General features: G+C 46.6%; 1 protein-coding gene across 1 annotated transcript in view; it reads right to left on the minus strand.

The window, feature by feature from the left end:
• espn (espin) overlaps positions 1–23,924 on the minus strand; it is a 166,103-nt gene that overhangs the window by 104,533 nt on the left and 37,646 nt on the right. The window contains exons 3-4 of the mRNA XM_078557879.1: positions 10,510–10,696; positions 8,371–8,553 (exon numbers count right to left, since the gene is read on the minus strand). Coding sequence (XP_078414005.1) covers positions 8,371–8,553; positions 10,510–10,696 — 370 coding nt within the window. The remainder of the gene's footprint in view (positions 1–8,370; positions 8,554–10,509; positions 10,697–23,924) is intronic.

A 23,924-nucleotide genomic window follows, 5' to 3' on the forward strand; every position in this document is an offset into this window, starting at 1 on the left:
TCGATGCTGGGTGGTCCGTCCAGTTTCATTCCTTTTTCCCGACTTTGTAGCGTTTGATACAACTGAGTAGCTTGAGGGTCAACCACATTGCTGTGGGTCTGGAGTCATGTGTAGGCCAGACCAGGTAAGGACAGCAGATTCCCTTCCCTCAAGGACATTAGGGAACCAGATGGGTTTTTACAACAATCGACAATGGTTTCATGGTCATCGTCAGACTTTTAATTCCGGATTTTTATTGAATTCAAACTCCACCATCTACTGTGACAGGATTTGAACCCGGGTCCCCAGAGCATTACCCTGGGTCTCGGGATTACCAGTCCAGTGACAATATCACTACCATCGCCTCCCCCCGAACTCCTTCTCTCACTATTAGCCAACCTCTCTCCATGAGAAACCTTCTATTATTTCCCTTTTTGTACCTGGCTTTCCTCCTCTTCCTTTTATGCTCCTAAAAAGTCAACTTACACACTCTTCATTTCGAGATGCTGAAGTCCGGACTCACTGCACCACCTTGTCCTGTAGCTCTTCCCTTTCCAGTAACCTCAAACTTCTGGAACTCCGCATTGGGCGGGAGCAGGTGGGAGCAGGCGGGAGTAGGCGGGAGCGATCGGAAACCCGACCAGCGCCCGCGATCAGGTCCACTCCGCCATTTTACGCCAGCAGGCCAATTAAGACCCGCCCAGCGTAATGCGCGTTTCCGAGATCAGCAGGAAGAGGTGGGCGGGAGCTCAATGTCCACCTGGTCCAATGGCGACTCGGCGGCCTATTCAAACACGGTGCAGCAGCCGCGCTAAGGCTGCCATTGGCTTTGCAGAGCCGTACGGAGGTAGAACATTGTTGGGGAACAGGGCAGGAGGGAGGGCAGGTCAGCGGGGCAGTCGGCCCCGAGGTTTTCAGATGGAGGAGGTGGCAGCACATCGGGATATCCTTGTCCCGGGGGACAGGAGGAGGAGGAGATCCTCCCCCCCACCTAATCAGACCTGCCCAGGAGGAGGTGACATCCAGGGTCAGCTCCCATGACCTGGTGAGGCACACACGGGTGCAGTGCTGCACGCACTTTAATAACCTCCTGCGATCGGGAAGGGTGAGCACCGTGCTGCATTGGGTCACTTAGCTCAACAGTTAGGTGTGCCCCCCACCCACCCCGCTCCCCCCACCCCCCACCCCGCTCCCCCCCCCACCCACCCCGCTCCCCCCACCCCCCACCCACCCCGCTCCCCCCACCCACCCCGCTCCCCCCACCCCCCACCCACCCCGCTCCCCCCACCCCCCACCCCGCTCCCCCCCCCACCCACCCCGCTCCCCCCACCCCCCACCCACCCCGCTCCCCCCACCCACCCCGCTCCCCCCACCCCCCACCCACCCCGCTCCCCCCACCCCCCACCCCCAACCCCCATCCCGCTCCCCCCACCCACCCACCCCACTCCCCCCACCCACCCACCCCACTCCCCCCACCCCCCACCCCGCTCCCCCCACCCACCCCGCTCCCCCCACTCCGCTCCCCCCACCCCCCACCCCTCCCCCAGACCTCAGAGTTCTTAGAGTGTGAGTGGTAAATGTCAATGAAGCAGCCCCTGGTCAAGGGGGCGAGTCCTGGCTGCTTGGAATGAGGGGAAAGCCCCTAGACACAGCACCCGCTAACACAAATATAAATCACCTTAGGCTCAACATGGGCTTATCACTGGTGTTCTTTCTTTGCCCCAGTTTTAAGTTCTTTTTAAGTTGGTGTGATGTTGAACACCTTTACATTTAATTTGATTTCTGTATGCCAGGCTCCTCTCCAGTAAATATGTTTGTTTTCAACAAGCCTCTGGGTGCTTCATTAGTTCTGCAGGTGAAGGGGAACCCATGGTGCTATGAGTGACTTGTTTGTCATTGAGCTTTGTTGCAATGGCACATAGTGCATGTTGTTGACCAAGTAAATGTTCCTGTCAGGTATCGGGTATGGAGCCTGCAGCTCTGGCATGTAGTGGTGGTTCATCTTTGGTAGGCTAGCTGAAGGAGCGTTGGATCAAAACCTCCCGGGTGTTCCTGTCTCTCTGGAGGTTGCCCAGGTCAGCGTCTATCCCCTCAGCGTTCTCCAGAGCGTGCTCGTCCTCGGGCTCACTACTGGACTCATCGTCTGTTGCCAGAGCAGCTGCGTCAACATCTTCTTCCTCCACTGAATCCCCCCTTTCCAGCGCTAGATTGTGGAGGGCGCAACATGCAACCATTATCAGCGACACCCACTCTGGGGGGTATTGCAGTGCGCCCCCTAAACAGTCCAGGCATCGGAAGTGTATCTTGAGGAGACCGATGGTTCTCTCCACCACAGCCCTTGTGGTGCCCTGGCTTCTGTTGTAACGCTGCTCAGCTTCTGTTTTTGGATAGCAGAGAGGCGTCATGAGCCACCTTCTGAGGAGATAGTCCTTGTCACCCAGCAGCCATCCATCCAGCTGGGCTGGTGTACTGAAGAGCCTCGGCACCTGGGAGTGTCTGAGGATGTAGGCGTCATGGGAGCTGCCAGGGTACCTTGGACAGACTTGCAGAATCAGCATCCTGTGATCACACACTATCTGCACGTTCATGGAGTGGAATCCCTTCCTGTTGACAAAGGCACCGGGCTCACCCACTGGCGCCTTGATGGCCACATGTGTGCAGTCTATTGCATCCTGGACACGGGGGAACCCAGCAATCACTGCAAAGCCTCTGGCTCACTCAGCCTGGCTGGCCTCGTCTGTGCGATAATGAATGAAAGTCAATGCACGCCTGAACAGAGCGTCTGTCACCAGCTTGACACAACTGTGGACAGCTGATTGGCGGACTCTACACAGATCACCCACCGACCCCTGGAAAGAGCCAGAGGCATAGAAGTTGAGGGCCAACGTGACCTTCAGAGCCACTGGCATGGGGTGCCCACCCACACAGTTAGGGGAGATCTCAGGGCCAATCATCTGACAGATATAGTTGACTGTCTCCCTTGAGAGGCGGAGCCTCCTTCGGCACTGCACCTCAGACATATTGAGGTAGCTGCATCACCGCCCGTAAACCCTGGCAGCAGGATAGTGGCGTCTTCTGCAGCCCCTTCCACCTTGCACTTCCTCTTGACCTTGCGCTCCTTGTGCCTGCGCCAGTCCTCCCACAGGTGGCTCCCCTGGAGGCTGAATGTGGACACCTGGCCTCCTCAACCTTCTGGCCCTCTCTTCCTCCTCAGAGGAGGTGCCTCCAGCAGAGACCACAATCCCCATTCCCAGGATAAGGGAAGGCTGCCTGATACCTGGAAGGCCCCAAGTGGCCTCTTATTTCTGTCAAAGCAGCTCTGAAGCAAAATGAAGTTGTCCTGTTCACACAAGCAGGCAGCAGTAAGTTATAATCTAAAGTACTAACAACTTGCATTAGCCAGCTCACTCACCCCTCTTCTCCTGCCTGCGGATGAGGTTTTTAAAAATGTGGCCTACCCGCCTGCCCATTGCGCCCGTGCGACGCCCTGAAAATTGCACGGGCTGCACAAAATCATAATCAATTACTGCCCATTGCCTTAACAGGCCTGTTAATTAATGGCGGGTGCGCATCCGCGCTCATAGTGCCCGCCTTCAGAAATATCGCATTGGCGCGCACAGTGCCGTCAGGACACACGCCCGACATCATCACGCGGCATTTTATGCACTGGCGTGTTGGGCCCAGCCCCTCACGCCGATTGTAAAATCCTGGTCTTTATCTCCCTCGGTATTCCCTCTCCTCCTACAATGTACAATCTTTTAAAACGCAAGAGCAGTCTCGCTAAAATATTACTTTCGGGTCTGCCTCATCTTCTCTCTAAACGTCGTGGTGTCCTGCAGCACAGATGATGGCTCCTTGCCTCGCTTTTAAAGGCACACACTGTTTTGTTGTCAAATAATGGCTTCAAAGGCAGATGCGCATTTGCATATTATTACACAGAGGATTTTATACATGTGCTTTTGGTCCACTGTTTGTGAAATAAAAGACTGAAGGATGAATAACTCCCTTGAGGATACCCTTACAGATTGTTTAACATTTGCAGGCAAATTAATTGATCAACTGAAAATGGTCCAATTACAAGAAAATAGTGGTGAACACTCTATTTTGCTTGGAATGTTTCCCATTGGTATTTCACTGCTTAGTGACATATGCCACAATAGCGATTCTCAGTAGAAGGTTTCTCATGGAGAAAGGTTGGCTAACAGGGAAGAAGAGTGGATATTAGGTATATGAAACTAAATGACCCAAGCGTGATAATTTGGGGTCCACCCCAAAAAGTGTGAAGGTGTCCAACATCTGCCCTATCAGCTATTGCAATATAACAAAACATATTTGTAGGTGGGTCACTAAGAGGGGGCAAGGGGCTCTAAAATCTGAGGTTGATAATATCTTCTGTACCTCATTGTGCTTTCCCATTGGAAAAAGATGCCAGACAACCAAATATATCAAAAAAATGTCATTATCTCATGGTGGGAGGTTTATTCTTTCACGAGGGGGTTGGGATTTAGAGTGTCCGCACCACATTGAAGCTGAGGAATTGTTTCCTAGTTTTAATACTCAGCATCATCATCAGATTCTCTCAGACCAAGTACTGGGCTAATCAGATGCAGAATAAATCTCTAGTGTTCCCCAAATACCTGACGTCTTACCCCTTGTTCTCTGGATGTGCCAGTTCTATTTCCCATGAAGCCATCCTTGTCACTAAGACAATGCTTTTTCCAGTTTGGATACCGAGTGTCAGCATCAAACGCTCCCATGTCAAACATCACACTGATTTAAGCAGATAATTCTCCTGAGAAGCCCTGCCTGTTGAGATAATTATCTCAGCAAGATTTCCAAGTTTGTGCTAAACTTAGGGGCAGTTTTGCATCTTTGGACAAAAGACAACTAGAAATATCCTGTGGGATTTTTAGAGCCTTCATTCTTTGTTGGATTATAAACTCAAAAGGTGGAAAGATCTTGTTCCAGCCTCTTGTACATACTGGCTAGAAATGTAAATCACTGTTTAGCAGGTGGGGGTGGTGGGAGTTGAAGTTAAGGGGGGGGTCATTCTGTACTTGAGTCATGGGGCCGATAGTCCTGAAGTTCACACGCTCCTGGTCCTAGCCTGCTATCATTTTTATCCTGAATTATATAGTCTCTTTCCAGTCTCCCAGGAGCTCAGTCTCTCATACCTACACTCAGCTCACATTAAAATCAGACTTCACACTTACAGGGAGCCACACTGACTGATGGAGCATCTTATACATTGGCTGTGGATTTTTTTTTCACATTTTTTTGGTTAAAAAGTAAGGAAGATTATTTTATATGTGGACAGCTTGTGCATGAGGTGTCCCCGCCCCCATCATGAACGATGGGAGACTTCACATTGTCAGGCGTCTTTGTAGATTTTTCCTCACATTGGAATTCTCTGATTGGCTCAAGCGTGTTGTCACCTTGGGACAAAGGGGCAGAGAATCCACCATCCACAATCCTCACAATTACAGTGGGATTGTGTCCACTAGCGCCCTCTGGAGCTTGCAAGGTTAATGGCCTCCTGTGCACCCCTGACTCACATTGCCTGGCCATTGCTGGCCATGCCCCCAAGCTGCCGGGGACCAAAGCTCTAGAATTTTCTCCCTAAAACCAGCCACTTCTCTCATGTTTTACTACTTTAAATGTGCTATATAAATTCAGGTTGTTGTAGTAGTATGGGGCTGGCCGGTGGCTCTCTCTCTCTCTCTGCAGGAGTACCTCATTTGCTCAGCTGACTCAAGCTGCCCACAGAACGTTCAGCATGGTCCAAGTAGCTCCATCTCAAAAGAAAGCAGGTGCTTGTAACTCTATCGAGTTGAAATGGGATTGGCCATGCTGTGATTCACACAGGAGTCCCACTTTCCCACATAACTCCAACCAGAGTGGAAATCCATCAAGTACACGAGCGCCAAGTCACAAGCCAGGCTGCAGTGAAATTCTAACAGCTAATTCATACTGAAGTGATAATGTGTCACATGGACTCAAAAGGGAGTCACATTGTGCCTTGTGTCCCAGTCTGCAGTGATGTTTGTCCTGCAATAAAATTACACCATATAGCCCATACTCGTTTCGCTTATTGAATTCATGAAAGGTATTTATGTCCACCTCCAATATTGAGCTCTACCTCACAGACTATTACAGGGATGTAGCATGCGTTGGATGTTCCTCTGACACCTGTTCCCAGAAAATAGTCAGTCCCCAAGGGCTACTCCTCCAGGAATATTATGTATCTCGAACCTGCCCAATTATGGCTTTGGCACCTGTTACCGTGGGACAGGATGACAGTCATTTACAAGATCGCAGCAGGAAGTACACAACAGGAAGAGTGAGAAGAAGGATGACACAGATGTGCAGACTTCGCCTCGTGTAGGCCATAGAACGCAAGTTTTAAAGGGGAAGGGATGCCTAAGGGAGTACAAAGTGCTGTGCCATCAGTGCTATTAAAAGAAAGAACAACTCTTTGTTTCACTAATTTGCTTCCTCTGTGCCAGGAAATGCCAGGGCCAGCTGGGTACTTAGTGCTGCTTCCAGCTTTTCATGCTGTGGTCACTTGAGGATTGTTGGCCTGAAGTAGCTGCTCCCCAAGTGAATGGTCAAAGTGATTCTTTCTGGGGTGCACAGGGATTCCGTGCATCATCAGGGTTTTGCTCGTTGTGAGTTAAGAGCCAAAAATCATTGACCTTGGACGGGCTGCAGCTCAGATTCACCAGAATGATACCAAGGCTATAAATGGATTAACTTATGAAGACAGGTCGCTTAGATGTGGCTAGTATTCCCTAGAGTATAGAACATTAAGGGGTGATCCCATTGAGTTTTTAAAAGTAATTAAATGATCTGATAGGGGAGATAAAGAGAAATGATTTCCTCTGGTGCAGAACTCCAGAATGCCGCTAAGAGACAGATCAACCATAATCTAACTGAATGGCACGGCATGGCATGAGGGGCTGAATGGCCTACTCCTGTCCCTCTTTTCTTAAGAATTCCACTGTAAGAAAATAATTGTTTAATTGCTAACTTAATAACCTTGAAGTGACTGGAAGCAACATTAGAAAATGTTCCTCTCCAAGCTTTGTAATGTCCATGTTCATTTTCATCTATCTCCTTGATCTGTTAACAATTCTTTGGCAAGGACTAAGGGCAAAAGAATTGAACCTCAAACTTACAGCATGGACGGACACAACTTCTTTTTCTGAAATTCATTTCTCTGCTATTTTAAAATAAACACCTTAATTACTTCACAAAAATGATGGGAACATTCACAACTTCACACAGTGTAATTTCAGGGCTCATTAGCACACGGGTTTATATTTATTGGTATTCACTTGTGCTCATCTGCTGCTCAAGCCATCTGGGCACGGGGCAAATTCCATATAATTTGGATTTCGTTGCAATGTGGTATTCAGACCCTTGGTGAATTTGATCGGAAGATGGGAATATCCCAAATCCCAACAAGAGCAGAGCTTTCCGCTTTGAAAGCCTGTATGTCCTATCACTACGCACAATAATACTGGCGATGGATAAGTTCACAGACTGTGTCTCAATACCATCTTTCAGTTGAAGAATCACCACCAGCTCCTCAAGGCCAATTAGGGATGGGCAATGAATGCTGGTCTCACCAGCGACGCCCACATCCCATGAGCGAATGATAAGGATGCGGAAAACCCAGAAACAGCCATTCCACTGAAATAACAGTGCAGCACAATGCATGCGAGTGGAAGCCTCAAACTTCCATCTCAAACTTTTATGTCTTTGTCTTTCTTCTCCTAAAGCTTGATTCTGCAAGAGGTAACCATCCAATATCTTGCTTCAGCGTCCACTCTCCACACATGGACCTTGGCCGTGAGTGTTGTTGGACAATATGTATACAATCACCATCACTGGGCAACTACGTCTACATTGACTATTCCCAGACATTGCTGTATAAGTAATCACGAGCAGAAACCATTTGTGATATCTCCCCTCCGGCCATGTTGAGGCAAACGATAATTTTCTTACTGCTGTCCTACCGAAGACTGACTAATACAGTGAATTTAGGAATTGAATTTGGGGTTCAATTCCATTATCCCACACCATCCAGTGCATTTAACAACTAAACCTGGAGGGGTGGTCTGTAAGATACACCCTTAATATTATATCTCATAATAGACACAGATGATATGACATTCCGATTACAGCCTTGAGTAACCCTGCATAAAGCTGATATAATCAAAAGGATCCTTGATTTTTGATTGCAGTGGTGTTGAATCTGGTCAAGGACACATTTGAATGTCCTCTGAAGCATGCTGTGCTAGCATAATGGATTTGCGAAAGCCATACATTGAATATACGTTCCAATGTTTAACTGACACTCAACTATCACAAATTTGCAAAACTTGCCTCTAGTTCCCCATTCTCTGCAGCATCGTGTAATGGGGTGCCACCCCAGTTGTCTGTGACGATCTCACCTCCGTGTAGCAATAGCCAGCTGAGAACCTTGGCATGTCCTCGACTGGCAGCAAAGTGCATAGCTGTGGCCCCTTCGTCATCCTGGTCCGACAGACTAATGTCCGAAAAGCTTACCTGTGCGGAGAAGGTGGAAGGAAACAGAAGTTAGCAAAATGATCCAGAGTAAAACTATCTGTCCACCTCACGTGGGGGGCCATGTTAAAATTACAAGAATATTGTCTTCTGTTCATTAACTAGGTTGTCGTTAAAGGAAGAATGGCCTTAATCTTCGATCGGTTCAATGGGAATTCACTGGAGTTTAGACCCAGGACTGCAGTAGTTATGGTACAATACAGTAAATGCAAACGTTCCCTTATGTTTCCTTTTCCTAAGTCATTTTATAGTCACTCCTTTCCCCTACTTCTAAGTTTCCCACATAATACCCTGACCACCAGGTCAAGCAGGAAAGCAAACTGATTCCTAGCTTTATGCCTGTGGCATACAAACAGCCTCCAGAGTGCAAGGAGAGGAACTCGTGGTGGTGATCAGCCTTCCAGTGTATCCTTCCTCACTGCAGGCAGGGCATCAGGCACTCGCCAACATCTGGCCAGTTGTACGCTCAAATTAATGTCCCATCATCCCATGGCACCCTCTGCTGCTCTTTCCACTCTCGTTTCAATAAGGTATGGTTAAGGGAACCACACAAGTGGAAGTAATTACTATCTTTGAATCTTATAAGTTGCTGCTTCTAAGGAAATCCACTTGGGTTTCACTTACTGGTTATAAGCTACGCTCACTCCCAGTATTCAGCACCAGTTCGACTTTCAACCTATGACCCTCTCTGCCTGGAGAAAACAATGATCTGGATCAAGAACTCCTCTTTAAGCAGTGACCATTGCATTGCGCATTTCAGGAAAGGAATGGCACCTCATGGAGGAGAAGAGGTCTTCTGATCAGTCCCCCAAAATGGAATCTTCTGATATTCTGCACACCAGCACTGATAGGGAGGTATATAGCAGTCTGGTGCATAGATGGTGGTTGAAATGGAAGTAAGAGTTGAGGCTCAAAAACAGATATTCTTCACAAGGTGCCAGTGGTCAAATCCCATCACCCTTATCCTCACTACATTGGCCTGTCAACACTCAACACATTAAATTTAAAATCCGTGTCTTCGCTTTTAAATCTTTCCATGGCTTCCGCCTACCCGATCTTTAAAAGCTCCAGCCCTCAATGCCTTCCTCCCAACACTCCAGTTCTCTAGCTTGTGCCTTTTGTGTAAACTCTAACTTCCTTCATTAATCCTTTAGTGGAACAACTTTCAGCTGTCTGAACCACATATTCTGGAATTCCCTTCTTAAATCTTTCCACTCCCCTCTCTCTTCCTTTCAAAACCTTCAGTTACTCCTTCAAATTTCAACAGTCTGGGCTCAAGATCCATTTTCCTACCCAGGGAATGCTTTGGACGTCTTGTGGCGCAGTGGGAAGCGTCTCTGCCTCTGAGCCAGAAGCTCTGGATTCAAGTCTCACTCAGGACTTGACAGCAAAGGAAGGGGCGATCATAACGTGGCCAAGCAGGTTGAGGAACAACCTGTAAATGCTTCCAACATACACCAATGGCAGGTGGTAAGAGCAGGAGGGATCCCCAGTCAGCCATGTGGTGGAAAGGAAATTGGAGCTTCTGCCATCACTGTCCATTGCTCCGAGTTGGCTGGACGGCCGATGTGGGTCAGATTTGTGCCAACAGCACATGGTTCGATCCCCATTTTGGCTGGGGTGGATCCTGGACCTGTGTCCTTGCCCTACCCGTGGTGGAAGTCGCAATATTGCAGGTTGGACCTGCCTTCAGGCGGAGAACTGAAAAAGACAAAGAAATGCCTGGGAACATGCTTTGCAGTAAAGGCACCACATAGTGGTTGGCATAAGCATTTGGGCGACGTGTTATAGATTGAAAATTCATCTGAACATTTTTGGGGCGATCCACAACTTGGACCACCAAACTGAGGACAGCACAAACCAGACCAGTTTACGCGAAAGTGGTTAATCAGCCCAGTTTGGCCCACCCCAGCCAGGCTTCCCAAGAATGTAACTTACCAGCCAGACAATTACAGTATTGTGTCCCATCTGTGCTGCCGAGTGGAGTGCAGTCATCCCATCGTTGGCGCGTATATGTGGATCAGCTCCGCATTCCTTCACAAGGTATTGGACAGCCTCCAGGTGGCCTTCCTGGCTGGCCAAATACAGGGGAGTGGCACCATTTTTCATTTGTGTATTTACAACACTGAAAGGAGAAAAAGAAATGTCATTTTTAAAATTTCTTTGATACTATCATTGAAATGGAGGGGCAGAAGGAGGCCATTCAGCCCATTGTGTCGTGCGGCACAGTTTCACATTAGAGTTTTAATCCCATACCCTTTCGCTTTCCCCCTAATTTAGAATTATGAAAATTTGAAGTCTTTATGTAATAACCTCTTAAATACTGCGATTAAATTAGTGGCAACAGCTACTTCTGTCCATTGTGTTCTGCCACACTCCGAGCTCATGAGGTTCTGAAGCACTTACTGGGGGGCAGTAGCTCAGGTGATTTCCCCATTGCCTTTAACTTTCACAGTGCCTTTCCAAGGTGGGCTGCAACTAAGGTTAAGGACCCCCAGCTACCCTTCACAATAGGGGGCCAGCGCACTCATTAGACGCAAGTATCCCAATGGAAGTCAACTCAGTATTTAGAGACCAGATTGTAGTCCGCACTCCCCAGGGGATGTCTGGAGTTCAGCTTAAACCCTTCAGCTGCTGGCTTAAGAGGCTGGATTGCTATCGCTGAACAAAAGGCCTGGATTTTCACAATGACAGAGAGCCTCCCCTTTGCAAAAATGGTGGAGGAGGCTGAAATCCAGATGTCCCGCCCCCAAACACGGCACCTACCATTTTCATGCGGGGGCAGGAATGGGGCTGGATCAGGATTTGCACACGCCTGTTTCCCGGAGGCAGCTGCCCATATAAAACAGCAGCTGCCTCCAGTCCTGTCTGATTTTTGTTAGCCAGGAGTGGGAAACATGGCGTGTGCAAATTAGATCTGGTAGGAGCAAGTCTAAACTTTGTGCAGTCCTTTGGAGAGATGAGGTACCCTTTTGGAGAGGGAAGGTACCCCTTTGGATATGGTCCCAGGGCACCTTTGGGGGAGGTCAGGTGCCCTTTTGGAAGCAATAAGGTGCCCTTTGGGAGAAGTAAGGTGCACTTTGCGATTGTTAAAAGTGGAAATGAATGTGTGTAAAAAGTGTATAAACTTTTTATAGTAAGAAGTAAGAGTTTCTATAGATGTTTTAAAGAGAGAGATTTCCAGAAGGCATGTGATAAGGTGCCACATCAAAGCTTATTGCAGAAAATAAAAGCTGATGGTGTAGGGCGTAACATATTGGCATGGATAAAGATTGGCTGGCTAACAGGAAACAGAGTAGGCATAAATGGGTCATTTTCTGGTTGGCAAGATGTAATGAGTGGTGTGCCACAGAGACCAGTGCTAGGACCACAACTTTTTATAATTTACATAAATGACTTGGATGAAGGGACTGAAGGCACGGTTGCTAAATTTGCTGATGATGCAAATTTAGGTAGTAAAGTAAGTTTTGAAGAGGATATAAGGAGGCTATGAGATCTGGCAAATGGAATATATTGTGGGAAAATGTGAAATTGTTCACTTTGGCAGGAAGAATAAAAAATAAGCATATTATCTAAATGGTGAGAGTTTGCAGAGCTCTGAAATGCAGAGGGATCTGGTGTACTAGTGCATGAATCGCAAAAGGTTAGTATGCAAGTACAGCAAGTAATTAGGAAAACTAATAGAATGTTATTGTTTATTGTGAAGGGAATTGAGTACAAAAGTAAAGCTTCAGTTGGTGAGACCACATCTGGAGTACTGTGTACAGTATTGGTCTCCTTATATAAAGGAGGATGTAAATACATTGGAAGCAGTTCAGTGAAAGTTTACTAGACTAATACCTGGAATGAGTTGGTTGTCTCATGGGGAAAGGTTGGACAAGCTTGGCTTGTATCTGCTGGAGTTTAGAAGAGTAAGAGGCAACTTGATTGAAACATATAAGATCCTGAGGGATCTTGACAGGTGGATGTGGATAGGATGTTTCCCCTTGTGGGAGAATCTAGAACTAGGGGTCACTGTTTAAAAATACGGGGTCACCCATTTAAGACACAAGATGAGGAGAATTTATTTTCTCTCAGGGGGCCATGAATCTTTGGAACTCTCTCCCCCAAAAGGCAGTGAAAGCAGAGTCTTTGGATATTTTTAAGGCAGAGCTAGACAGATTCTTGATAATCTCAAAGATTTAAAGGGCAGGAGTTATAAATGCCTTGACAGGTTGACTGTTGCTTTTGACAATTGCTTTTGATACTTTTGACAGTTGCTTTTTGACAGCTCTCCTGACAGTTCCAATGAGTTATATGAACATGCAAACATACATACAAACATATGAATTAGGAGCAGGAGTAGGCTACTCAGCCCCTTGAACGTACTGCACCATTCAATAAGATCATTGCTAATCTGAATGTAACGTCAACTCCAAATTCCTGAGGTTTGCCCATGGTGGATACTGGGTGAGATGGCATAAGGGTGTAAGGGCCAAGGTGGTAGATGATGGGCTGGGGAGAATCCACTGGGGAAGGAGAGCACTGCTAATGTAGGGAGGAGGACATTAAGGAACCACAAGGTGGAGGTAGCCAGTGCTGGTCAGTCAGCTCCTCCGGCAAAACCACTTGGAGGGGAGCGTGTCAGGGAGCAGCCTGAAAGTGAAATTCTCCAATTTGGCTCCCTGGTCTCGCCTCCAAACCCGTATCCGCATGAGCAGGAAAATTCAGCTGTGGGTGTCTCTCAGTATCTCTAGTTGTCATGTTTTATACATGCCAGAGGCAGACTGTGAGGAGACATTTTGAGGTACTTTCACAAGGTTTCACTGTGGACCGTTGCTTGAAGATTGCTTGCAGAGCTCAGACTAAGGGGAAGTTAGATACGTACAGGACAAAATGGAGACAAACTAATTCAGGGGAGGGGCTGATGTTATGACTTTTGAATGTTCTTGTTTCATTTGCTGCCATAATAAATTTACTTGATTAACCGATATCTCCACTCGAGAACTCCAGGAACAAAATCAGATCCCATCATAGCATCACTATAGGGAAAACACAACTTCAGGTGGGTCATTGTGAGGGGTTCGGCTGTCCATGCAGAATCTCACTAGCAGTCACACTTCTGGAGCAGTAGTGTTGTAGCGCTTAATCATGCAGAGAATGAAATAAAATTACATAGAATTTACAACACAGGAACAGGCCACTCAGCCCAATGTTATTTTTTAAATAAATTAATTAATGGGATGTGGGATTTGCTCATAAGGCCAGTGTTTATTGACCATTTCTACTTCCCCATGAGAAGGTGGTGGTAAGCTGCCTTCTCAAGCTGCTGCAGTCCTTGTGGTGAAGGTACCACTGAGTCAGAAGTGGTGGTGAAGGAGCGGTGAAATACATCCAAGTCAGGATGGTGTGGTGACCTAGGGGTGGAGGTGTTCCTACACGCCCCATGCCCTTTTCCTTCAAGGTCCTTGTCCCTGTCCAACTGATTTATGTTGGTATTTATGCTTCACACAAGCTCATATCAGCCTATAAGCATAACCTTCTATTCCTTTCTGCCTCATATCTTTATCTAGCTTTCCCTTTTATGCATCTATGCTATTTGCCTCAGTTCCTCCATGCTCCACAACCTAAGCAGTCTCTGGGTAAAGGAGTTGCTCTGGATTAACCTGTCTCTTTCCCATGACGTTATTTAATTACTGAAGGGACATGTTCAATGTTGACTATAGCATTCATGGTGATATTTACACACCACATATCTGTTACAATGACCTCCAACTGAGACTCAGCATTAACCAAGCACTCAGCACCTATGACTCAGAGAAACTATAATCTTCTTACGCATTGCAACGGACAAATTCTCAGCTGGAGATGAAGAACATTCCAGATGGCCTGGATTAGAGAAATTCTTTGAGCTGCTGCCATATCAGGTAAAGCAAATCCTTAAAATCACCAGTGTTCAGGTGCTTGCTCCCAACAGGCCCTGTCTACATTGAGACTCCATGTAACTCTCCAATAGTCATTCATTGTTTCAGTGAAAAGGAATATTTAACACTGTAGCGAGAAATCCTGCTGAGCATATACTTAAACCAGGAGCATGAGAAAAGAATATGAGTAGAAAAGCCAGTCTCTAAACTCTCTGTTTTATATGTTCACTCATGTTGAATGTACATGGCTTTCACATCAACAGCAAGTGCTTTTTGCTTTATACCAAGAGTCAGTGTCCAACCAACTCCAGCACAGAGTGCACTGAGATTCCCTGGAGGAAAGACTCACACTCTGGAGTCCAGGTAGGCCCGAACTTCAGGCTCACACTATAAACCTGTAGTGTCAGTGTGAAGCAAAACTGCATTGCACACATGCTATAGCTGTTGGCTTAAGGACATTTTGAAAATGTTTAAAGAGGTTGGAAGTGGCATTTCAGTTAGATACTTATGTTCCCTACGGAAAGTGCGGTTTCAATGACATGGTTAACAGGAAGGTTCCACAAAAGGTGGGGGTTTCTTTCCGCCAGGTTACTGCCCAGGCAGCGATGGTGAAAATTACCCCCTGGTTATTGTCACTGATGAGAGCAGAACACTGGTGTGAAGAATATATTAAAAAAGCCTCCTTTGACAATATGTGTGGATCGATTCCACACCAGCTAGTGCATGAACAACTGAGTTTTTGGGTGAGTATAATATGCTTTTTGATGAGCTCCAAAAGCAGCATTGAGAGAACTCTGCTTTATATCATAATGTAGTCAATGTAATAGAAATATAATTGTGAAGTTAATGAAGTCTCTGTACTTAACCATCATCATCTACGAATATACCTGAAGGTCCATAAGTGAAAAGACTCAATCCTACAATTCACCAGGCTACTTACTATAGAACATGCAAACATGAACATTCAAAATAAAAACACGATCGGCTGAATGTTTTAGCAGGTAGAGCATTAGTTATTATGCCTTCTGATAATGAGCACAAACAGTTCAATAATTCAAGGCAGTAATGGAAATCTGTTGCACTCTGAAACTGTGTCTTATTGTGAAGGAGCATCGACCCCTATATTGGCCCCAATCAAGCAAAGCAGCAGTGAAGAGATTTCATCTTTCAGAATAAAGGACTCAAAAACACACATTGTATTCTCTCCCTTGTGAAATTTGCTATATATAACTGAACACTGAGCCACCAGTAACCACTCCGTTTGAACATTTGATGCTGTCTCTTGATGACCAATCACAAACAACACTGAATGATCAATTAATTACAGCATTAAATCTTTAATTAGGTTCAGCCATAGATTTATCAATCAGTAATATACATTAATTAAAAACAAAAAGCTAAAAGCTACTGCGGATGCTGGAAATCCAAAACAAAACAAAAACAGAATTACCTGGAAAAACTCAGCAAGTCTGGCAGCATCGGCGGAGAAGAAATCAGTCAACGTTTCGAGCCTTCATGGCCCTTCGGCAGAACTGCAGCATAGTTTCAACAAGGGAGAAATATAAATTGGTTTAAGGTGGGTGGGGGGGGGGGGAGGAGAGACACATTGAGGGTGTGGTGTGAGCAGATAATAATCAAAAGATGTCACAGACAAAAGGGTCAAAGAGGTGTTGAAGGTGGTGGTCTTTGTCTGAGAAAAGTGCTAATTAAGAATGGAAAACAGGATATTCAAAGTACAGCTCTAGTGGGGGTGGGGTGGAAAGACTAAAGGTTTTAGTTTTAGATTTAAAAATAATGGAAATAGGTGGGGAAAGAAGAATCTATATAAATTATTGAAAAAAAAGCGGGTGGGGGGGAAAAGAAACGGGGTGGGGATGGGGGGAGGGGGAGTTTAAGATCTAAAGTTGTTGAATTCAATATTCAGCCCAGAGGGCTGTAAAGTGCCTAGTCGGAAGATGAGGTGCTGTTCCTCCAGTTTGCGTTGGGCTTCACTGGATCAATGCAGCAAGCCAAGGACAGACATGTTGGCAAGAGAACAGGGTGGAGTGTTAAAATGGCAAGCGACAGGGAGGTTTGGGTCTTTCTTGCGGACAGACCGCAGGTGTTCCGCAAAACGGTCGCCCAGTTTGCGTTTGGTCTCTCCAATGTAGAGGAGACCGCATTGGGAGCTTGCTGAGTTTTTCCTTGTAATTCTGTTTTTGTTTTGTTTTGATATACATTAATTGATCAATTTGTTCAAAGAAATGAATGACAGGTTAGCTGCATCGCCAATTGGTCAGTCGGTGACAGACACTGATTGGTCAATTAATAGTGTGCACTAATTGGTCAGCCTGTAAAAGATAATGGAGGTGTCAGCTGTGGCTCAGTTCATAGCACCCTCGCCTTTGAATCAGAAGGTTGTGGGTTCATGTCCCACTCCCGGAAACCAAGAACTGTGAATGTACTCGAAAGAGTTACATGAGATCTGTTGATAACTCGAAAGAGTTACATCGTAAAAGATAATGGGAGGAATTTTATGGACCCATCGTAGTGGGAGCAGGGGCAGGACCGTAAAATGCGGCTATCCATTCAAACGCCTATTGACTTTGGCTGGACCGTAAAATCCCACCGGCAATAAAATTCTGCCCAATGAATGGCTGGTCGGTGTTGTAACTGATTGATGAGGGACACTAACTGATCAGTTGGCACCAGCACTGAACAGTCAGGCTCAGTGACAGTACTTTATCCCCTGTCAATGATGGCACTGAATAGTCAATCGTGTTCGAGCACTGAATGACTAATCAGTCAGTGAGTGTGATGAAATATGGCTCAATTCTCTGAATTATTTACAATGTTTCTTTAGTTATTAGTTTATGCTGCGTTTAATATATAATAAAATCAAATGGACTGATGTGGATTAACGTGATTCACAGCAGATTCGGTTACTACAGGTAGTGTAAGTGCTCAGGAGTTAGCACATGAATAAAAATAGAAAAAAGAAGTGAGGAGAGAAGGCAGTAATGTTATATTCCACTCTGTTTAGTCTACATAGCTGTTAAAGGAAAATTCTTGTGTCAAGTTATATGTAAATAAATGAACCTGGTGACGAACTGCTACTCTATTATCAGCCACTTATAATTCTACTCATAATACTGCTTTGTTTACACAGAATGACATAGAATGTACTGCATGGAAACAGGCCATTCAGCCCCACAGGTCTATGCAGGGTTTATGCTCCACATGAGCATCCTCCCAACACTCTCTGCTTAACCCGATCGACATATTCTTCTAGTCCTTCTCCTTTATGTGCTTATCTAGTTTTTCCTTTAATGTGCCTACGCTCAACAACTCCATGTGGTAGTGAGTTCCACTTGTGTGTAAAGAATTTATCCAGAATTCCTTTTTGGATTTATTAGTGACTGTCATATTTACGGCCCCTAGTTTTAGACTCACCCCCCCCCCCACGACGAGGAGGACTATTTTGACTACATCTACCTTATCGAATAACTTCATAATGACCAGGTCACCTCTCAATCTTCTCCGCTCTAGAGAAAAGAACTCCCAGCCTGTTCACTCTTTCATGAGAAATACCCTTTCAGTTCTGACATCAACCTTGGGATGTTTTATTATGCAAACTGACCTTTATAAACGTATTAATTGCTGTTGTCGTTGTAAATCTGTTGCTATAACAACTGAACTGAAGCTTACATCTTTCAAAAATTTGGGGATATTTATGAAGTGAAGGAACTTCCTGGCACCTCTGACCCTGTCCGAATTTTCAGCTTCCGGGTCAGTGAAGGATCCATTAACCCAGGCTATAAAATTGCTGCGACATGTAGACTTGGAAAATTGATCCTGGAATGTCTGACCAGTTACCAGGCTCTGGGTTGACCTGACGTTAATCCCTTCAGTGAGAATCCACATAAATAAAAACACCCACAGATTCTGGTTTCATCCTCCAGGAGGGCCAGGCAAACGTTGTGAAAGGAATGAGTTGGATTAGTGTTTGGGACTGTAGAGAGGGACCGAATGGGCAGCAGAATGAATCAAAGTGTACAGTAGCCCTGAAGATTGGAGCACCAGGCAAGAAAGGTGTTATTCAGACTCTCTGAACTAAATACCCAACAATGTCTTTACAATATGGCTGTCAAATCCTGTACAATGCAAACTTGCAACTGTAAAGGCTTGTGTATCAAGAATGCAGTTCTAATCTATCCTTATGGACAGAGATTTCGTTGTACACTGAGATCATCTGGGCATAAGCAGGCGAATGTTTCCCTATCTCTCCTGATTGGAACGTCTTGTTGGTATCAGCTAAACAGTTCTATCATGTTGGGATCCAATTCTATCAGCTTTACAGTTCTAACATGTTGGGATCCAGTTCTATCAGCTATACAGTTCTAACATGTTGGGATCCAGTTCTATCAGCTTTACAGTTCTAACATGTTGGGATCCAGTTCTATCAGCTATACAGTTCTATTATGTTGGGATCCAGTTCTATCAGCTACACAGTTCTATCATGTTGGGATCCAGTTCTATCAGCTATACAGTTCTATCATGTTGGGATCCAGTTCTATCAGCTATACAGTTCTATCATGTTGGGATCCAGTTCTATCAGCTATACAGTTCTATCAAGTTGGGATCCAGTTCTATCAGCTATACAGTTCTATCATGTTGGGATCCAGTTCTATCAGCTACACAGTTCTATCATGTTGGGATCCAGTTCTATCAGTGCCAGTCCATCTCTGGCCAGACGGTGAACATCAAGAGAATGTTGAATTCTGGGGATCATCAAGAGAAGAAAAAAAGTACTTGCATTTGTACAGCACCTTTCACATCCAAAGTGCTTCATAGCCAACAAATTACTTTTGAAGTGCAGTCACTGCTGTAATATAAGGAAACACAGCAGCTAAATTACACACAGCAAGATCCCACAAACAGCAAATGAGATCTGAGTAGATAATCTTTTTCACTGGCATTGGCTCAGGGGTGAATGTTGGCCAGATCGCCAGGAGAACTCTGCTTTTATTTTAAACATTGAACTTTGAACAGGGAGGTAAGCTAAAAGGTAGCACCACTGGCAATGAAGCATTCCATCAGCACTGTATGACGTATCAGACAGATTAGGTCCTTCAGTCTTCAGAAGGGGTTTGAGCCCACAAGCTTCTCTCAGCCAAGGTGAATCTTAGACGATACTTTACAAAATATTCACAGGAACAGCAGTCCAGGACAGGGACACTGAGTAACCTTTTCTCATGCTCTTCCAACTGTCGGCTAACAGCTCTAGTAGTCGAATCTGGGACCTTCATAGTCTGCTTGGTTTGGGTTCATATTGGGTGGTGTACTTCAAAGTTTTAAATGCTATTGACCTTCTCAGTGCTGCTCTTGCCGTTAGGTTAAGGGGTATAATGAAGAGGATTGACCATAGAACTGCACCTGCTCCCTCTGAACATTTACAGAGTCAGACAATTATACAGCTCTGGCCATTTGGCCCGTTGTGCATGCGCTGGCGATTAGAAAGAGCGATATAATTAGTCACACTCCCCTGCCCTTTCCCCACAGCCCTCCATTTTTTTTCTTCCTTAAATATTTATCCAATTCTCCTTTGCAAGTTATTACTAAATCTACTTCTACCATCCTTTCAGGCAGTGCATTCCAGATCATAACAACTCACTGTGGAAAATATTTCTCTGTCTAAAAACTATATTTCTGTGTAAAAATTGTTTCTTTTGCCAATTACCTTAAATCTATGTTCTCTGCCTACCAACCTTCCTGCCATTGGAAATAGTTGATCATCATCCATTCTAACCAAACCCCTCATAATTTTGAACTCCTTTATTAAAACTCTCTTAACCTTCTCTGCTCTAAGGAGAACAACCCCAGCTTCTCTAGTCTCTCCACATTAACTGAAGTTCCGTATCCCCCCATGCCATTCTACTAAATCACCTCTGTGCTCTCTCCAACGCCTTGACATTCTTCCTAAAGTGCAGTGCCCAGAATTGACCAATACTCCAGCTGAGGCCTAACCAGTGACTTTATAAAGGTTCAGCATAACTTTTTTTGCTTTTGTACTCTATACCTCTACATATGAAGCTGTAAACCTGCTCTGCTTTTTAATAGCAAATTTATTGACATTTACAGACTCACACTCACGAACAGGCCAATTCCCTGCGGTGAGTTTGAAGCTTGTTACCATGCTGCAGCAGGCCCAGTATCTTACCTTGCTACCTGCTGTGCTAATTCAAAGTGGAGGGGGGGTGGGGGGATGTGCTGTGGAAATGCCATACTGTCTCAGTAACCACAGGAATGCTCATTATGCCTGGTAGATTACTCTGGAGGCAGAATTTTCTGGCTGATGCGCGGGTGGCGGAGCCCGCACATCAGCGCTGAAAATGTCACGCGCTGATGTCGCGCGAGCGATATTGAGGTGGGCGGGCACACTATGAAGCGCGACGCGTGCCCGCCATTAATTAAAGGCCTTGTTAAGGCCCTTGACTCGGCAATTGAAGCCGATTTTGAGGCGCCCGTGCGATCTTCGGCTCCGCGCACGGGCCCAACGGGCAGGCGGGTAACTGATTTTTTAACAAACCTCATCCACGGACGGGATATGTGGGCTCAGAGGGGTTGTTCATGTTTTTTCTGAAGTATTTAATGCTGAAATTGTTTTAAACTTGCCTGTGTGATTGTTAGCAGTTCAGATCGATTTCCAATAGCTTTCTATGTATTTGAAGCTTCAGCTCAGCAGTCTGCACACAGTAATCTTTATCAGGCCTGCAGCTTTCCGGAGGCCTCCATTTAGCCTGGGTATGGGTTCTGACATCTCCACTGAAGGCAGCTCCTCTGAGGAGGATGGGAGGGATAGAATAAGGAGGAGGTCAGGACGGGACAATCAGCCTCCAGGGGAGCCACCTTTGGGAGACCAGGCACAGGCACAAGGGGCGCAGGGCCAAGAGGTTGTCCAAGGTGGAAGGGGCCACAGAAGACGCCTCTATCCTGCTGCCAGGGTTTACAGGCGGCAAAGCAGCTACCTCAATATGTCTGAGGTTCAGTGCCAAAGGAGGCCCCGTCTCTCAAGGGAGACAGTCAACTATATCTGTCAGATGATTGGCCCTGAGATCTCCCCTAACTGTGTGGATGGACACTCCATGCCAGCAGCTCTAAAGGTCACAGTTGCCCTCCACTTCTATACTTCTGGCTCCTTCCAGGGCTCAGTGGGTGATCTTTGCGGTGTCTCCCAATCAGCTGTCCACATTTGTTTCAAGCAGGTCACAGATGCTCTGTTCAGATGGGCATTGACTTTCATCCACTTCCGCTGTGACCAGGCAACTCAGATACAGCGAGCCAGAGGCTCAGAGGATGAGGAAGCACAGGGCAATGATAAGGGGCAGCACACCGACCAGCTACTACACCGAGGCAGGGACACCCGGGACACTTTAATCCAACGAACTTTCAGCTAGCTCCACACACATGGATCAGCATGACCAGCATTGCCTGGCACTTCCACATGTGGCACTTAGGCACGACATCTTCCACCTCATCAGCTGCAACTAAGGGCTTAGTACAGAAACATCAATGTCCACTCAAACACTCATGAGATGTCTGTGAAACATACAAATGCAGCACAAAGGAAATACCCTCAGCCATGGTCAGAAAAGTGGACTTTATTCCCACCAAAATAAACCACAAACGTCGTTCAGACGTACATAATGATATATTCCCTAATCTAGGGCCAACACAAAATCACCAGTGACAAACCCGTGGAGTGCCTAACGTGCCTTATGCTTACGTTTGCAGGTGTCCAGTCTTGGTGCCGCCCCAACGCTCGGAGTGGCTTGTGAGACAGCCTGCTGACTCTGCTGTCCTGTTGGCCTCGATGACCTTGGCCTGTGCTGGCCCCACCTGGGAGGGAGTGGCCAGTTCCAGAACTGGCACCTCCCCAGTTGTCGCAGCCTCAACGGATGCAACGGTTACTGGCAGAGGGGTGGAGGAGCTGCTGCCCTCATCCGGAGCGCCCTGAGAGGAGCCCACAGAGACGACAGGCAGCTGCTGCGCCAACATGAGGTCACATTGGACCTCCCTGCTCACCGCAGATGGATGGGCATCGAGCGCCGACACTTGGTGCCCAGAACATCTCCCACATTGGGAATGACCGCCTGTGGCCATTAGCGCTGTGAGGGCTTGCAGGTCAGAGCGTAACCCAATCAGAAGATTCTCAATCCGCTGGAAGCCCCTCTCCATGAGAGTCGCCAATCTCTCAATGGAGGAAGCCTGAAGCTCTGTCCTGAGGTTCATGCCATCACTGACACTCTGCCAAGACTCCTCCACCACAGAGACCAAGTGAAGCACACCCTCATGCAACCCTGCCAGATGCTCCCGCGCACCCTGCCGCTTGTCCTGCAGCTGCTGCATGGCTGACATCTCCGGAGGCACATCATCACTGCCGGACTCAGCATGTGCCTGGTCCCCTGCAGTCCTCTGGCTGCTGGCGCCATCGGCACTCTCTGTCCATGCCATCTCCTCCAGCGATTGTGAAGTGCCCTCTCCACCGTGCCCCGGGACACTAGCCGACGTCATAATCCCCACCGAAGTGTTTGTCACTGCGCTGGTGCCTGACTTGCTTAAAGGACGTGACGCTAATTGCAAGCCTTGGCCCTGAGGTGTGGAGGGGGGACTCTGGACGTGTTGGGGGCGGCCATGCGGTGGTGATGCTGAAATTAACAACAAGGACAGTGCATCAGTTAGTGTTCAGTCAGTAACGCCTTTCATCCCTTTCCCCCCCAGCCTCATAAGTTGCTCACCCTTCAAGAGCCTAAGGAGATGAACATTGGTGGGGTGGTAAATAGTCAAGAGGAGGCCCAAACATTACATGCGCCTACAGACAGGCTGGTCAGATGGCCTAAGGAATGCGACATGGAATTTTATGTAGATAAGTGTTCGGTTAAGCACTTGGGCAAGACAAGCAAGGTATGGGACTACATGAGTAATGGTAGGACCGTGAGAAGTCACAACAATTACAGGTACTTTGCTGGGCAGACCGTTAAGGTAGCAGAAGAGGAACATAAGGCGTTTAACAAGGTCGAAGCCACACTTGCCTTTATTAACCAAGGAATAGAATGTAGGAAAAGGGAGGTCATGTTGCAAGTGCAGAAAACGCTGTCGAGGCCACATCTACACTTCTGCGTTGAGTTGTGACCTGTGCTTCATGGGAGGGATGGCATTGGAGTGGAGAGAGTGCAGAGGTTCCTGACCAGGATGCATGCTGGCCTGGAGAGTTGGAGTTATGAGGAAACATTGCATACACTTGTGATATTTGCTGTGGAACACAGGAGATTGACAGGTCACATTATTGACCTTCATACCGTTATGAGGGGCATAGACTGGGTGAACAGAAGGCAACATTTCCCCTTGGCGCAGGGATGACTAATGTGGTGGCATTTATTTAAGTTGAGTGCTATGAGGTTGACAGGTGAG

This window comes from Cetorhinus maximus, chromosome 15 (genome assembly GCF_964194155.1).
Source record: "Cetorhinus maximus chromosome 15, sCetMax3.hap1.1, whole genome shotgun sequence".
In the NCBI taxonomy this organism is placed as follows: domain Eukaryota; kingdom Metazoa; phylum Chordata; class Chondrichthyes; order Lamniformes; family Cetorhinidae; genus Cetorhinus; species Cetorhinus maximus.